Genomic DNA, 15,799 nt, shown 5'->3' with positions numbered 1-15,799 from the left:
GCTTGACAACGAACGAGCAGGGAAGGATGATGAAGCTAAGATGGCAGCGCAACTAAGGGTGCTGCCTATCCGGGGTCAAGAAACACACAAGGAGCAAACGAAAACAAAAGGCGACATGACATATAATTGAAAGAAATTCTAGTGTTATTGAAAAGGAAAAGACGATATGGCTTGAGATGTTGAATTCCGGGAATCAAGGACCGATTTGACGCTCTGGATCGGAAGCCTATACGCGCAGTTGCACCACAGTGGCTACATTTTATGCCGTTTTTAATTGGAGATACTGGATGTAATTTAGCTGTTTCTGCATTTCAGGATGGACATATGACGTGAGGTGCCGGCTTTTCTCAATGACAGTTGTGGTTTAGCTGTTAGCTAGCAAGCTAGCTATTGTATTTTTGATGTAATATATGCATTGTTCTCCAAAACGATGATGTGTGCTGCTGCGGCAGCGGCAGCCGGTGGTGGGATTCTGCCCTCCTCATCGCCTCCGATGGGGCTGGGTGTCAGGGTCATTTCTGGAGTTGGAGCCGATTTTTCCTCCATTGGGTCGGGCATGGGTTCGTGTCCAACACCGGGAGCTCAGTCGGATTGCCGGAGTCGGTACCAGCTTCTACTCTCAGGGCGAGCTTTGGCTGAAAGATATAGGAGGATTTATACCACCGCTATCAATGACAAAGAGCAAGGGATAAACCAAGGAAGGTAGGTTTGCTGAAGTGAAATTGTCAAAATGAGAATGTGCGGAGCCTGAAGCTCGTCTGACATTTCGCTAGCTAGCTAACTGGTCCCATTTTGCTTATTAGCTAGTTAGCTAGATAACTAGCTTTTCTGGCAAAACAATTTGCTTGCTACCTGCAATAGGTTTGTCACAGACTCGCATCAACGCAATTTGACTGCATTCTCACTTCCCATGGCAAGCTAGCTAGCTAACACTTAGCCTGCTAAGCTAACTTCCCTAGCTTAGCAGGCTAGTTTGTTAGCGAGCAAGGCAGTCTGTTGTTGGCCATCATCACTGCCGCAGCTACCTAACCACATGATTATCGCTAGCTAGTAGTTAATGTTGTCCAACCTCCGTGTTCTGTTTTTGTTAACTACCTAGGTGGCCCCTTCTAAACCCGGTAGCCTGGAGTGTTAAGAGCTTGCTATTTTGTTAGCTTGCTGGCTGGCGCTGTCTGTCTGTCTTGTCAATGTTAGCGCAAGCTAACTTGACACATTTTGTATATGTGGTTGTGCCAGTGGTGTCACCCGGCTAGCGAGGTTGCCCTTGTTTTAAATCGGCTGATAAAACATAAACAACAAATGACGTCAGATACCCTGGTTTGTTTTTTCGTGTCACATCTCAATGAAGCAGCTGTCAAAAGCGTAGCGAGTGTTGTAGCTATTTAGCTACTTAGCTAGCTGCATACATGGGCCAACTAGTTATGTTTATGTGAAGTGACTTGCCAACTAGTGTCACGTCTGTGTGTGTGTGTGTGTGGGTGGACCTGGGCCTGTGTCGTGTGTGAGCAGTACTAGTGTAGTATCACACGCACAGCCCTTCCCAGGCAAACACGTCAACGTAGGTAGCCAGTGCTTTTTTCTGGAAAAATGGAGGCCCATAAACTGGCAACATTTCCGAATACCGGTATTCATATCCAGACAGCAAGAATAATGGCACATAATTGTTCTAAAGCCACGTTAACCTGAGACAGATAATTTATCTGTGCTCAATTTGGACGGAGGGGAGGATGAGCCTTGTGGATAGCCCCTACTCGCTGGCGCAAGCGAATACACACACTTACGTCATTTCTAGTCAGTTATGTTGTGGACTGTCACTGGTAGGCCTGACCATCGCAGAATCCGCCCTCCTTGCTAGTGTTTTCATTTTCCCGACTCCCGTCCTTATCAGCTATACTATGTATATTTAGGCTATACACACCAATACCAGCAATTGTATTTCAATTCCACATTGTATTTCAGCCAACTTTGACATGCAGATTTGAACTCTTAAGATTGTAATTGTTACCATGCTAGGTCCACCAGCAGACACAAGTTAAGAGTGTTTGCTAACAGAGGAAAAGAAGTGTGTCACAGTGTTGTAATAATATCTAAGCTGCCCTTAATGACAATTTTTTCATTCTATCACATTAAATATATGTAGGCCTAGATGCAGTGAGCACAGACAATACATAAGAAATAGATGACTGAGGCAGATCCTTGTGGTTCAGGTTATTCTGTTTTTTTTTGAAGGAAGCAAAGCTACCAGAGCATCTCATTGGGCTGACTGAAGTGAGATGCGTTGAAAGGGATTTGTTTATGTTTAGATGGAGTGGCCATTCCTGGAGTGGCCATTTCTGGTGCTTTGGCATTGCTTGTCAATGATGTGATTGATTTTGGCTGGGAAGTTAGTGAGGCAGACTGCCACTGATAATGTCGAAAGAGCTAATTTAGAAATTGGGTGAAAAATGCAAAGGGGACATTCAATCGATAACATCACTGGTCTCTCTACCTCTGTCCACTTTACTGCCAAAATGGGCTCACCCACCCACCATCAACTCAAGTCTTCATCCCATATTTGACTGGCATCAAAATAAAGATGTTATGGTATTTAATATGAAAGTATGAACAGGCCTATATTTCATTTTGAAAGTGTATTCCAAGGGGCTAGGAGGTAGGTGTTGCACTTGCAGAGCTCTGTCTCACCTGAAACAGATTTCATGGAAGTATAGACTGGCTTGCTTCCCAACTCAGCTTGAGGTAAAAAGGTCACATTTTATGATTTTAGTAATGGTGTTACCTTACCTGAGTTTATATTGTTTTTGTTGAACCAATACATAATGTGCTGATAATTTCTCCATATCAATTTCAGGGGAAAGAAAGCTTTAAGCAAGAAGAAGCTGAAAAGGCGGCAAAAGGTCAAGTCAAAAGTCAAAACGAGAACAAAGGTAAGGAAGACATTTCTTGGCACAAGTGTTTTTTCCTGTCACTTCCTCAATGTTTCGCTATGGGGGAAAATACAGGGGTTTGGTTTTATGTGTAAATATATTGTCGGCCTAACTGTATTCTTTGGGGGTCAAAGGGAGCTTGCTGAGAGGAGCTATCTTAAATGTGTTCTGAGCTTTCTTTATGTTGAAGCCTCACCTTTATCAAAGCATCTGTGACAGCCTTATTTGCATGGAAATTATTTGCATAACTGCACTACCTAGCTAGGCTACAACACATGCATGGGCAGGCTTGCCTACTTTATTTCCCACTCCATCAAATGAACTCCACAGATAGACTAGATGATAACAACATTAATGGATTAGATTCCCTTCTGCAATCTTTAAGGTGGTTGCCAGGAACACGGTTTTAATTAGCAGGGCTGATCAGGTGCCAGCTAGCTCTTACACATGAGGAAGAGGAGGAAGAGGAGTGGGTAGTTCTGGGAGTGGCTCTGGCTGGGGCGCAATGGGCTGTTGCCGAGCGACCTGTGTGTTCCACATCTCCACGGCAACGGTTGCCTGCCTCCATCTCCTTCTCTGAGCTGGGAACCGTGTGTGTGTGTGTGTGCGCACGTGCGCCCACTGTGCATATACACAAAAACATAACTCTCTCAACTGATCTGATATTGGATCTTTTTCTCCCCCTCTGAGAGTCGTCTGCTCTGCGGTGGGCCGGCAGTATTGCCTGTCTGTGTTTGGATTTCTTAAGTGGTTTTGTTTTGCCCCCTGTGCATGTGAGCAGCTCGCACACAGAGGGGGATGAATGTGATTGTAGCATGTAACAATTGATAATGTAATAACTTACCAAAATCATTGTCATTATGTTTTGTTGTTTCATTTTAAGTGTCACATCCTGGTGCGGTGGGGTGCCCCAACATTTTTTGCTTAGGGCCCAATAATAGGTGGAGGCAGCTGTGATATTACTCGTGGTTAGCCAGTAAGAGTACAAGCATACAATATTTGTAAGTAATTATTTCAATGTTCATGCCCACAGTGCCTAGTTGGCAAGCTTTGAAAACGGTATACCCATACCAGTCTTATCCAGTCTACAACCCTGGTTCTGGAGAGCTTCTGAGTGCGGGCTTTAGTTGCCACTCCACGCTGCAGCAAGATCACACATTGTGTTGTAAGATCACACGTTGTGTTGTAAGATCACACATTGTGTTGTAAGATCACACGTTGTGTCCATATTTCTTGCAAGTGTGCTCTCTGCACACTCGTCCTCCTATACTTAACAAAAAAACAAAGAACTTCAAAACTTGACATTGAGGAAAAATATCAAACATTATTTGGCAAGTTCTTACCTTATCCGGTTTAAGACCTATACATTATAAATGTGAAGGTTATTACATTATGGAAAGTGATTGTCATCCAGTGTTATGACATTATTAGTTGTTACAGGCCATACACAGCTGTAGCCTCCTGCCCCTCCAACCCAAAACATCACTAGGCAGGCTTGGTAGGATCAGTTGGGTAAAATGTTTAGAATGTTGCATGTCATGGAAATGCTATGTCAAACAGGATTCTCATTCTGCCTGCCAGAGAATTTCAGCATGTGAAGGTTCTTAACATTGTAGCTCCCAGTAGAAGGCCTTGCTGGGTTGGACTGGGTTGGGCTCGCCCATTTCTCTACTCTTACTGGCACAGTCACAGCTGAAGAGGGGCAGGCTCTCCTCCTCTGAGGATGAAGACATGCCTTCTCTCTATGACGAACCTCAGCACTGGGATGGCGGGCAGTCCTGCTGGGTTGGGACGGGTAATGCTGTTCTCTGTCATGCCTCTCTCTCTCTCTCTCTCTCTCTCTCTCTCTCTCTCTCTCTCTCTCTCTCTCTCTCTCTCTCTCTCTGACTCTTGTCACAGCATGGTTTTAAAGGGCCTCTCCTCCGCCTTTGTCTGCTCCTCAGTTTCCAAACATGTAGGGGTGGAGTCTGGGAGGAGCGAAAAAGGGAACGCTTGCCTCTTCTAAAAGCAGAGGATGAAGAGATGTCACTTCAGAGTTCACGTCATTTTTTTGGGACATTCTTGAATTCAAAACAACATACAAACCTAAATCATATAACCTCAAGAAGGCTATTGAATATTGACAAGCACACAGGGACCCTTTTACCAGTGGTATTGGTTGCTTTTTCGCAATGCAACACTTTAAACGAAAATCTTGTTGTTGTCTGGGTGTAGTTGAGGGTTCTTCAGTCTTTGCCAATGGATTCAGATGTCTACTATTCTGTAGACCTTTGCTGAGTGAGACACAATGTAGGCCAGAACACAGGAGGAGGTTGGATTGGGTGTACTGAGCAGAAGGCTGTGCATAGATTGTAGCACAGGACACATTGGACATGGATACACATGATGGGGTATGTTTTGAAATATGTTTGTTTTTAAACAGAAAGGATGGATTGTTGATATTGGATTAATCCTGAGGGTAATGTTGTTCATGAGTTTTAGCTGTTTAGCTCATTACTGAGGTACTCAGTCCTCCTGCATTATGCACGACACACCACATGCTTTTTGGCTGCAACGTCCCCACTGTGAAAGCAGGTAGAAGTCCCCCCCCCCCCCCCCCCCTCCTCCTCAACCATTATGAAGTTGGAGGCAAAACTGTCTGTAGGTCATTTCTCGGGGGGGGAAATGTCACCTCACACCACTAACAGTCAAGTGCTAATTCTCCTCAATCACACCATGTTGGCAGGAAAGTGTGTTAACATTTTTGCAACGTGTTTCATCACGAAAGGAAGTATAAATGACAACTTGGGGCCCAAAATGAAAGCACTCCCATTATCAATGTTGATTATCATTGTTGATAAGTTCCCTCTGGTTAAGGCTGTTGGTGCATAAAGGAAACACCCAACATCAGCCAGCATCTCAGATAGAATGCCAAGATCAAGGTCTGTGCTGTTTTGCAGTGATGCAGAAACAGACATTTTAAGAGGCTAGTAAAATTGACTTTTTCGGGCTCCATCTCAATTGTAAGTTGTCAAACCTTGTGAAATGTGACGGAGGCCCTGTGTCTCCTGTCACTAGTTCCTTTGATAACCAGGTGGGATTTTCACATGTTATGTCGGCGTGCTGTCCACATATGAGGAAATTAATTTGTGTTTTTGTTAAAAGGATTAAAATGTGGTCAGTTTGATTATTTTTTTTAATTTTAATTTTTTATTAAATGAATTTTACAATGGGATCTGTGACCAGTTTTGTAATTGTTTTCCATGTTCCTTTTAGGCTTAGTGTTCTACTTGACTACATAGCTAGCTGACTATCAGAAGAAACATGGTAAACCTGCTATGTTGCCATTATCTGTTTTGCAAGCCTCTGTAAAGCCAATGAAACGACAATTATTGCAATCTATGGATTTTGATTGCTAACATGGATACAGGCCTACTGTAAGGTCTCATTTGCATACAAATGTATTTTCCTTATTGTACTGAGGACTGACATGGCAAGCCTATCAGCTCAGCCAGGCACACTCAGCCAGGCACGCATTCCACGTCACCTTAACCATCTCTGAGAGCGACTGCTGCAATTTGGTCGTTATCGTTCTCTCCAGAAATAAGCACATTGAGCTTACTCCATTGGGTAGCATTTTGTGGTGGGGTGGACCTAGAATATCAGTTTTTCTTTGTAGAGGTGTTGTCGTGTTGAAATGTGACAAGAGCTGCAGAGGCTAGAGCGAACGGGTGAAGATACATCTGTTAGTCTATAGATCAGCTTATTCAATATGGCCTTTTTCATGCAATAATGCCCAAGGAGCTCTTACTAACTGCTCTGTGGGACAGTCTGTTGTGAGATGCACAGTAGGCTACACAGCTACCTCCCACTTTCCTCTCATGAAGATACTATGAGTCTGTGGATTTTCCATCCCTCTCTTTACCCTGTGGCTCGCCTATGAATGACTAGCGAGCTTAGCCTAAGTGTTTAGGTACCCTACAGTGTGTGGTCCTGTCTGTATTGTTACCAAGAGAAACAAAAAGAAGTCAGCCGCCAATAGAATCTAGAGAATCTTACTACCGCTTGAATCCTCTTAACGGGAATTAAGCATTGTCTAATGCTTTAGGATCAGTGAAAGTGCCCAGCCTCACCACACTGCTTCTCCCTCCTCTGCTCTTCTCTTTGTGCTAGTTCTCCAAGAAAGCCATTTTCTTTCTTTCTGTCTGTCTTTACAGGGGGGTTTGGACCATTATGACTGAGTTCTGTGGTAAATACCCCTAAGTGCTCTTTGCAGGAACAGTGTGTCCCTCGCCACATGCTGTAGCTGTGCTGGGAGTGCTACCCCTGGGGGACAGGAGAGGAGGGAAGTGGAGGAGAGCAGATATCTCCTCCCCTTTGGTGTGGGCTGAAAAATTAATGACCTCTCTCCCTGAATGAATGACATCACCCCCCCCCGTCATTGCCATGCCAAAAACGCAACACTGCAAGCAAGGGGAAACCGATCCATAAAACCCTCTAGAGGTTGCCTCAGGACTGCATAGTTAAATCCTCCCATGCTCTGTGGAAGGAAAGGTGATCGATACAGCTTTTTATGTACAATTCATTGATCACAATGATGATTGGCACAGCGGTCTAAAGCGATGACACAGATGGTTTTCGGCTCAGTTTTCTCTCTCTCTCTCTCACCTCGACATATTTCGCTCCTCAGTTCCTTGGCTCTTGTATGGCTCATTGACCAGATCATTGGCTATAAGATATTGGGCTATTCAGCAAAGACCAATTGGCCATGCTGTTTTTAGGCCTGTATCCACAGGATTGCCAATGGTCGTTTTTTCATTATTGACCTGATCTCTCTGTCTTCCTCTGACCTTGCTGTGCAGCTCTTTATTGGTATATTTGTCTGTAGATGGAGGAAATGCCTTCAGCGGGTGTCCTTGTGTCTGTATTACTGCCTGTAGTATTGACCTACAAATTGCAGCCCTCTCCCTCTTCTACTGTTAAGTCATTAACGGTCTCACCACTCCCCTAAATAGCTATTGGGCTGTCTCCTGTGTTCACCGCTCAAACCACAGTGGAGTGGAGAAAATCATCTCTCCACTCTCCACCCATCTGTCTGTTTATAATTCTCTCTCTCTCTCCCCTTTTGCCGTCCTCTCCTTCTTCCGTCTCCCCCTCTCCCTCTCTGATTCCATTCCTCACCGTATTCCTCCCTCCCTCCCTCCCTCCCTCTTTCACGTCGCGGATGTTGAGGGTCAGTTAGAATCTCACGAGTGAATCACTATTTTAAAACCTCAGGGTTGAGCTGGTTGTGAACTGAAATGGTCTTGCTGCTTTGTTAACCCACAAATTGACTTTTAAAAGCCAGTGTCTCTCTCTCTCTCTCCCCCCTCTCTTCACAGACAGAGAGTCTGGATGGGGCCTTCTGTGTGCCGGACATCAAGCTGCACAGCAACCCGTCAGCATTTAACGTGTACTGTAATGTGCGGCACTGCGTGCTGGACTGGCAGCAGAGAGAGGCCTCCCTGGCCCTGGCCTCCAGGAGCTCTGTCCAGAGCGGAGACTCCGACAGCGAGGAGGAGGAGGAGTACCGTGAGCCTGCCATCAAGCTCCCCAAGGTACGTATGGCTACTAGCTAGCTACAGACAGGGTATCCATTAGCTTAGTTGGTGGCTGATGGGACCTCTTATTGCACCCATTCTTTTACTTTGGGGCATCGAGCCTACCTCTTCCCTACCATTGCCCCCCCCCCCCCCCCCCCCAGCTTGTGCTCTGTATCTCTGGGTTAGTATTCACCCTTTTGACTGCCATGTTAAATAGAACCACGCTGTGAGAGGCTTAAAGGTCTGGCCTGTGAGGATTATCTGATTCTCTCTCTCTCTCTCTCTGCAATATCACTACTTCTACAACGGGTTGATCAAATCAAGCATTTCGATTGGCTGAGAAGCATTCCGGCCGCGTTCCGATATATGACATAAGCGCGGCTATCTCATCGCTTTCACTTGCATAATGTATACATACGCCATAAACACTCTTCAGGATATTGTAGCTTTCTTAAAACGTGCTTTTCAATAATGACTGTGTTGCTCGACCAATGGAAGGATTATGACAATAATGGATCATTCATGGTTGTTTTTTTTCGTCCTGCTACATTCCTCAAAAACCAAACTGGCTTCTATAAGCCAGCCAGTAGATAGTTGTTTACTGGGATGCCATGCCAGTCATATTAGACCATGCATTCCAGAACTATCAACTAACCTGCCTCCCTAACTACGGTAATAGTTTTATCAACTGTTTTTATAGGCGGAGGGCATAAACGACAATATATCAAGAACCCCCCCACCCCACAGACAATTGTTGCTGTCGGTAAACCCGTTGTATAACTTCAATAACACACTCAAGGGTGTGCTATATCTAGGATATCGGAACGGCTGTGCCTTGGCTGCGCCTCGTGCCTCTGACGCCCCTCACAGCCGTTACGATACCCACAATATAGCACACCCTCGGGTGTGTTATTGCTTAAAGGGAGTGTGTGACGGGCACGGTAGTGTTTTTGCACACGTTTGCCTGAGTGCTTTCAGCCCTCGGTGGTTGTAAATGACCAGTTGTGGACCATGTGTGTGTGTCATGTGGCTGCATGCATCCCAGGGCTGGTGTATTAGTGCTAGTGTCCACTATGCTCTGTGTATGCTTACACCCAGGATTAGCCTATTTTTTTAAAATTTATTTTTAATACTGTTGATATTAAACACTTCACAGGCCAAAACATCAGAGTTGCAGGCCTTCTTTTATATGGTGTCTCCACTTGATCATCTTATGGGCTAACAATACTTTTTGATGAGAGGTTGATGTTGTAGACAACATAGAAACCCATCGCGTTAATTGTTTCCCGACCACCACAAATAGTGTAGATACATGACAATATACGAAATTTCAATGTTGTTGAAGGTCTGTTAAACACAAGGTTAACCGCTACAAGCGTCTGAAACATCGTTAAACACAGCCTCGAGTACCTACCTCATGATTATCTGCAGAGAGGAGGTACTATTTCTGAGCCAGAGCCACTCAATTGGTAGCAACCAATAAGGACATACAACAACAAGCTCTTCACTCTGATGAGGAAAGACAGCGGAACCTTTCCTTTTTTTTCTTTTTTTTAAGAGCAGGCAATGCTAACAGGCAGGCTTTTCTAGGCCAGTCTCCTCTGCTAACTTACCCTCGCCGTCCGCCAAGAGGAGCCGTCTTTTAAAGGATGATAAGAGTGGATGTTAAACTGCGTTGTAATGAGTACAGTAAAGCTCTGAGCTAACTTGACGGAATTGAATGTTGTTCCCTAGTCATGCGATGTTGTGAGGGCGCATCGCCTGCTGCTGAGGAAAGCAGTCCTTCTCAACTTTAGTGTTACATCATAATCATAAAACTCCTCTGAAGGTTTTCCGTAAATATATATATGTGCACATTTAAGCTGCTCTTTTGTTTTATAAAGGGCTTGGTCCTTGTTTTAGGACAGAATGTTTAATGTTGGTTTTAGATGATACACTCACTGATAGTTCCATGTACGTACTGTGTCAGAGCAGTGTGTGGTGGTGAAGGTTAAGTTGTTTTGTGTGTAAGTGATGTTGCAGTTCTGAAAGTGACTGTTGTGTGTGTTCCTCTGTCCCAGATCATTGGCATCGGTCTGTGTGGGGTGTTTGAGCTGATCAAGGAGACGCGGTTCTCCCACCCCTCTCTGTGCATGCGCAGCCTCCAGGCCCTACTGGACATGCTGCAGGGGCAACAGCCAGAGGGCTTCCAGACTGAACCTCCTGATGTTCTAGGTGAGTCAGACTAACCCCCCCCCCCCCCCCCCCCCTCCACACACACACACACCCCTCTCACCCTCCAACAACCTGGTGAAGGTAACAACCTTGTAACAACCTCTCCTCTTGTCCCTCAGAGTCTCTGTTCAACCTGTTGTTGGAGACGACGGTGCGGAGCACGGGGATGAACGACCCCACGGGCCAGGCCCTGACCGCCCTGTCCTGCGCCTGCCTCTTCAGCCTGGTCGTGTCCTGGGGTGACACCGGCAAAACCCTGCAGGCCGTCTCGGCCATCCTCACCAACAACGGCAGCCATGCCTGCCAGACCATACAGGTGAGACTCAGTGAACCTACAGCCACCTAGGCCCATACACCTGCATACAGGTTGCTGCTCATACCGTCCCATACATGTGAGAATCAGAACCAAGTCATGCTAGGTTAGGTCCAGGATATCTTCAATAACACACTCAAGGGTGTGCTATATCTAGGATATCGGAACGGCTGTGCCTTGGCTGCGCCTCGTGCCTGTGACGCCCCTCACAGCCGTTACGATACCCACAATATAGCATGTAGGCTAGATAGACATGCAATATAGACATGCTAGGTTAGATACACATACACACGCACACAGAGAGAGAGAGGCGGGGGGGGGGATATAGAGGGTCAGAGCACAGGGTCAGCCGCAGTACAGCGCCCCTGGATTAATACCACCATATATACCTACCCCACACCACTCCTTAATACACTCAGGTTAGTTTCAGACCAAAAGTAGGTGAGATCCTCCCCCTTTCTGAAGACAGCGTACGTGTTTGACAGACACTGATTCTTGTACTGATGTTTATACAATGCCTGGTGATGCATTTAACCTATCAATTCTCTACAGTGATCCCTTATTATGAGCAGACCTCAAACAGGATCTATGTATCTGAAACATGATCTCCTTCTCCATTCCACTGACTGTATTGCCAGGATATTCCTCTTGCTCTCACTCTACCAGGTCCTTTTAGATCAGTGTGGATAAAGTAAAGGTATTTATCTACCTGCAGCAGATGCCAGGGGAGGAGGAGGAGGAGGAGGCGGCGGAGGCGGAGAGAGATGAGATTCCGTTGTTGAGCTAACGCAGAGGCAGTCTCGCGCTAACGACGGCCTCCTCCTATGTCTCTGAGGAGCAGGCAGACTCAGGGCAGCATCTGGAAAGCAGAAATTGAATTGGGAAAATGTCAAGCCTCTGATTTCCCTGTCTTATTATATTACCCTGCCTGCATTCTTCCGCCAATTAGCTAGACTTCTTCTCCGTTTGTTTTGAGTTGTGTGTGTGTGCGTGCATGTGTGCGGGATGTTTATTTGTACTTTTGGCAGGGGTCTCTTCACAGAATAACATTGTTCTTTTGGTATATATATATATGTGTGTGTATATATATATATATACACACTCACTTAACACTTTATTAGGAACACCTGTACACCTTCTCATGGTGGAGGTGGTGCAATGGTGTGGGGAATGTTTTCTTGGCGCACTTTGGGCCTGTTAATACCAACCAATCATCGTATTGTTGCTGACCATGTGCATCCCTTCATGGCCACAATTTACCCATCTTCTCATGGCTACTTCCAGTATGATAATGCACCATGTCACAAAGCAAAAGTCGTCTCAAACTGGTTTCATGAACATGACAATGAGTTCAGTGTTCTTCAGTGGCCTTCCCAGTCACCGGATCTGAATCCAATAGAACACCTCTGGGATGTGGTAGACAGAGAGATTCACAGCTGCGCCTGAAAGTGCACCTGAAAAATCTACTGGTGTCATCATGAACCAGATGTCTTGTGGACATGAACATCTTGTGGAATCAATGCCATGAAGAATTGAGGCTGATTTGAGAGCAAAGGGAGGCCCTACCCAGTATTAGTATAGTGTTCCTAATAAAGTGTTCAGTTAATATATGTATAAGAATGATGCTAAGAATAGCATCTCATGCTCTGGTAGTCAGACATTGCTGTTGAACTCCACCTGTGCATGGTCTGCTAGTCTCCACTGTAATAGAATAGTGATCACACCGTGACTTGTTATTCCTGTCGTTTAACACACATGCGCGCGCACATACACACACACACACACACACTCACACTCCCTCCCTCCCAGACCTCCCTGTGTGACTCCATGAGAAGATTTGCCCAGGGGTATTGTCATGGCAGTTATCAGAAGTGATGGCCCGGTAGGAGGTCTGTTGTCCCTGTATGAGAATGGACTGCTGTGCTGAACCCACCCAGCCTCGCTGCAGCAGAGTGAGTGTTTGGCTTCGGCTGCAGCCCGCTGGAAATCTGCTGAGGGTTCTTAAACAGGCTGAGCAGGTTATCCGGGGCTACAGAGGGAGGGCTCTGTTTTTCTTTCTGATCTTCAGCGGTCAGGCACTAGAGTGCGAGTCATCACAATGGCAGGCAGGGAGTGTGTGTGTGTGTGCGTGTGTGTGCGTGTGAGCGCGTGCACGGACACGTCTGTGTGTGTGTGGGTATAAGTGTGTATATGTGAGATCAGCAGAGTGTGTAATAGTCTCCGGTGAGGGATGGAGGGTGTGAGGAAAATAGTCAGGCAGAGATGGAGGAGAGGCAGGCAGAAAAGATCTCCTATAGCGCTCCTTAGTACAACGTGGTTGGAATAATCTGCTGCTAAAGGAGCTTCTTTGCTCTGCACAAAGTGTCATGTAGGGGATGGGAGGGATTGTCCATGATGGCCAGGAGTTTGGTCCTCATCCTCCTATTGGCCACCTCCTCCACAGTGTCCAGGGTGACACCGAGGACAGAACCAGCTTTCCTAATGAGCTTGTTCAGCCTCTTGGTGTCACCTTCCTTGATGCCTTTACACAGAGAAAACTCTGCTTGTACCCCCTATTGAGTAGGCTCTCTGATTCACACTCTTCTTCCCCCCCCTCTTCCTCTCCCTCTCCCAGGTGCCCACCATCCTGAACGCGTTGCAGAGGAGCGTGCAGGCGGTTCTGGTGGGGAAGATCCAGATCCAGGACTGGTTTGGGAACGGGATCAAGCGGGGGGCTCTGATGAACAAGTGGACCCTGAAGGAGGTGACCATTGACGAGGAGGAGCGCTGTCTGCTCCAGACGGACGGCTCCTTCCTCTACCTGCTCTGCAGCGACGGGCTGTATAAAGTGGGCTCTGGATACAGCGGCACCGTCAGGGTAAAGAGAGAGAGAGTGTGTGTGTGTGTGTGTGGAGAGAGTACTACCTCCACTGCAAAGGAAGGACTGGACCCAACTATAATGTCTTATAGATCCTTGGAGTAGACATTGTTTATCCCCGATTGATTCTTGATCACACGCCAGTATGCTGTTGAGTCAGGACGAAAACATCCTTGCAATGAATGCTGTAATTATTGCCCCGCTAATTGATAACAGGAGATTTTCCATGGCACACAGACAGGAAACTCCTCCAGGTTTCATCATGATTTCCTCATTTCTTGAAGAGGTTAATGACATGCTTTGCAGTGCTGACACAGGGGACCATACATCATCAGGGAGTGTATGTGTGTGATGATGCGAACGTTAGATTAATGTGTTGGATCAATGTTTCACAGGGCCATGTGTATAATTCCACGTCACGCATCAGGAATCGAAAGGAGAAGAGATCATGGTTGGGCTTTGCTCAGGTAAAAAGAAACGTTCAATCCATATTATATTCATGAGCAAGTATTATCTCTTAAATTAAGATTATTGACAACCTGGATTTAGATTTAATGTGAGTTATGTGATTTTGCTGTGGTGTGTACACACTGTATTGATTTTATGTGACTCTTATTTGACCCAATAATTGTGGCTGCTGCAGTAATTGGTATGCGGTAAATGTGTTGGTGAAGCACTAACTGAAATCATTTAGGTGGAGAGAAATGGACAGACATTTACTCCCAAAGAACATGAATTTATAAAGCTTCTGTCTTCTGGCGATGTTGATATCCGGGGTTGCTGTAAAGCACTTTGTGAACAATGCATTGATTAAAAAGCACTTTATAGATAGAATTTGATTGATTTATTGCTCGATCGGTTTGTTGATTGACGTGTGTGTGTGCGTGTGTGCAGGGCTCCCTGTTGTATCGGGACATGAGTAACCACAGTATGACGGCCATCAAGATCAACCCAGAGACTCTGGAGCATGAGGGAACCATCACCATGCCAGGTACACTGCAACACACACCTTCTGCTCGTGTGTGCGTGTGCGTGTGCGTGTTTGTGTTTGTGTTTGTACGTAATGTGAATGCTCAGGAGGCTTGAGGGAATTAGCTCCCTGTGGATTTAGTCTGGCCCTAAACACGATAAGCAACTGCTGGGTGCTTTTAAACCGTTCTACCACCTTTTAGTCGGCCATGATAGGCTAAGCCTCTTATCGTGCACAGGGTCTAGAGATCAAGTTCTAGCCTCTGGCCAGGTGGATTCTACCTCAGGAAGTGTTTCGAAAGACAAATGTATCTTTTTAAAAAGGATTCAAACCGACCCGGATACTGCTACAAAACAAGGATAGCCAATAGTTTCATTGATTGAGCACAGAAACGGTTGTAAAGCTATCGATAAAACGGTGCCCTGAAGATTCCCTCCAACCCTACTGCACCCTCTTGTACATTATTGGATATGTTGGATAGCATTTGTGAATATATTAGAAAAATGTCAACGAAAGGAAATTGTTGAAGCATCACCACGATGCTATGGATCTCATGCTCCTTCTCTGCTCTCTCCACAGGTGTACAGGCAGATGGTCAAAACATTGTCTTCACAGATGGCGAGTACATCAACCAGATCGCTGCCTGCAAAGACGTGAGTGTCCTCTTCATTACCGTCCACTGTTCTGCACCTCCCACCTCTTAACATTCATATTCCTACATTAATTTCATTTAGGAGAGGCTCATATCCAGTGTGATGCTCATATCCAGTGTGATGCTCATATCCAGTGTGATGCTCATATCCAGTGTGATGCGCACACAGTACAGTCAGTCAACCACTTAACATGAGCATTGCAAATAAAACCTGAACGTATTGTTAATAACGACCACAGAGAAAAACACACACACACACACACACACACACACACACACCTTGAGCCAGGTTCCAGAACACATTAAAA

At 45.8% G+C, this 15,799-nt stretch overlaps 1 protein-coding gene across 13 annotated transcripts in view; it reads left to right on the top strand.

Annotated features, from left to right (window-relative positions):
- Positions 1-15,799, top strand: part of mycbp2 (MYC binding protein 2) — a 61,594-nt gene continuing 45,795 nt past the window's right edge. For 11 of the 13 annotated variants that reach the window (XM_083682203.1, XM_083682207.1, XM_083682205.1 and 8 more), the window contains exons 1-9: positions 2-702; positions 2,849-2,924; positions 8,285-8,500; positions 10,546-10,699; positions 10,819-11,015; positions 13,627-13,869; positions 14,265-14,336; positions 14,764-14,860; positions 15,419-15,492. In XM_083682203.1, coding sequence (XP_083538329.1) covers positions 431-702; positions 2,849-2,924; positions 8,285-8,500; positions 10,546-10,699; positions 10,819-11,015; positions 13,627-13,869; positions 14,265-14,336; positions 14,764-14,860; positions 15,419-15,492 — 1,401 coding nt within the window. In that variant the 5' untranslated portion in view covers positions 2-430. Of the gene's footprint in view, positions 703-2,848; positions 2,925-8,284; positions 8,501-10,545; positions 10,700-10,818; positions 11,016-13,626; positions 13,870-14,264; positions 14,337-14,763; positions 14,861-15,418; positions 15,493-15,799 lie in introns of all 13 variants that reach the window. The other 2 variants (XM_083682206.1, XM_083682199.1) reach the window with 1 other exon arrangement.

This window comes from Argentina silus, assembly GCF_951799395.1.
Source record: "Argentina silus genome assembly, chromosome: 12".
NCBI classification, from domain to species: domain Eukaryota; kingdom Metazoa; phylum Chordata; class Actinopteri; order Argentiniformes; family Argentinidae; genus Argentina; species Argentina silus.
This window is presented reverse-complemented; position numbering and strand designations above follow the sequence as displayed.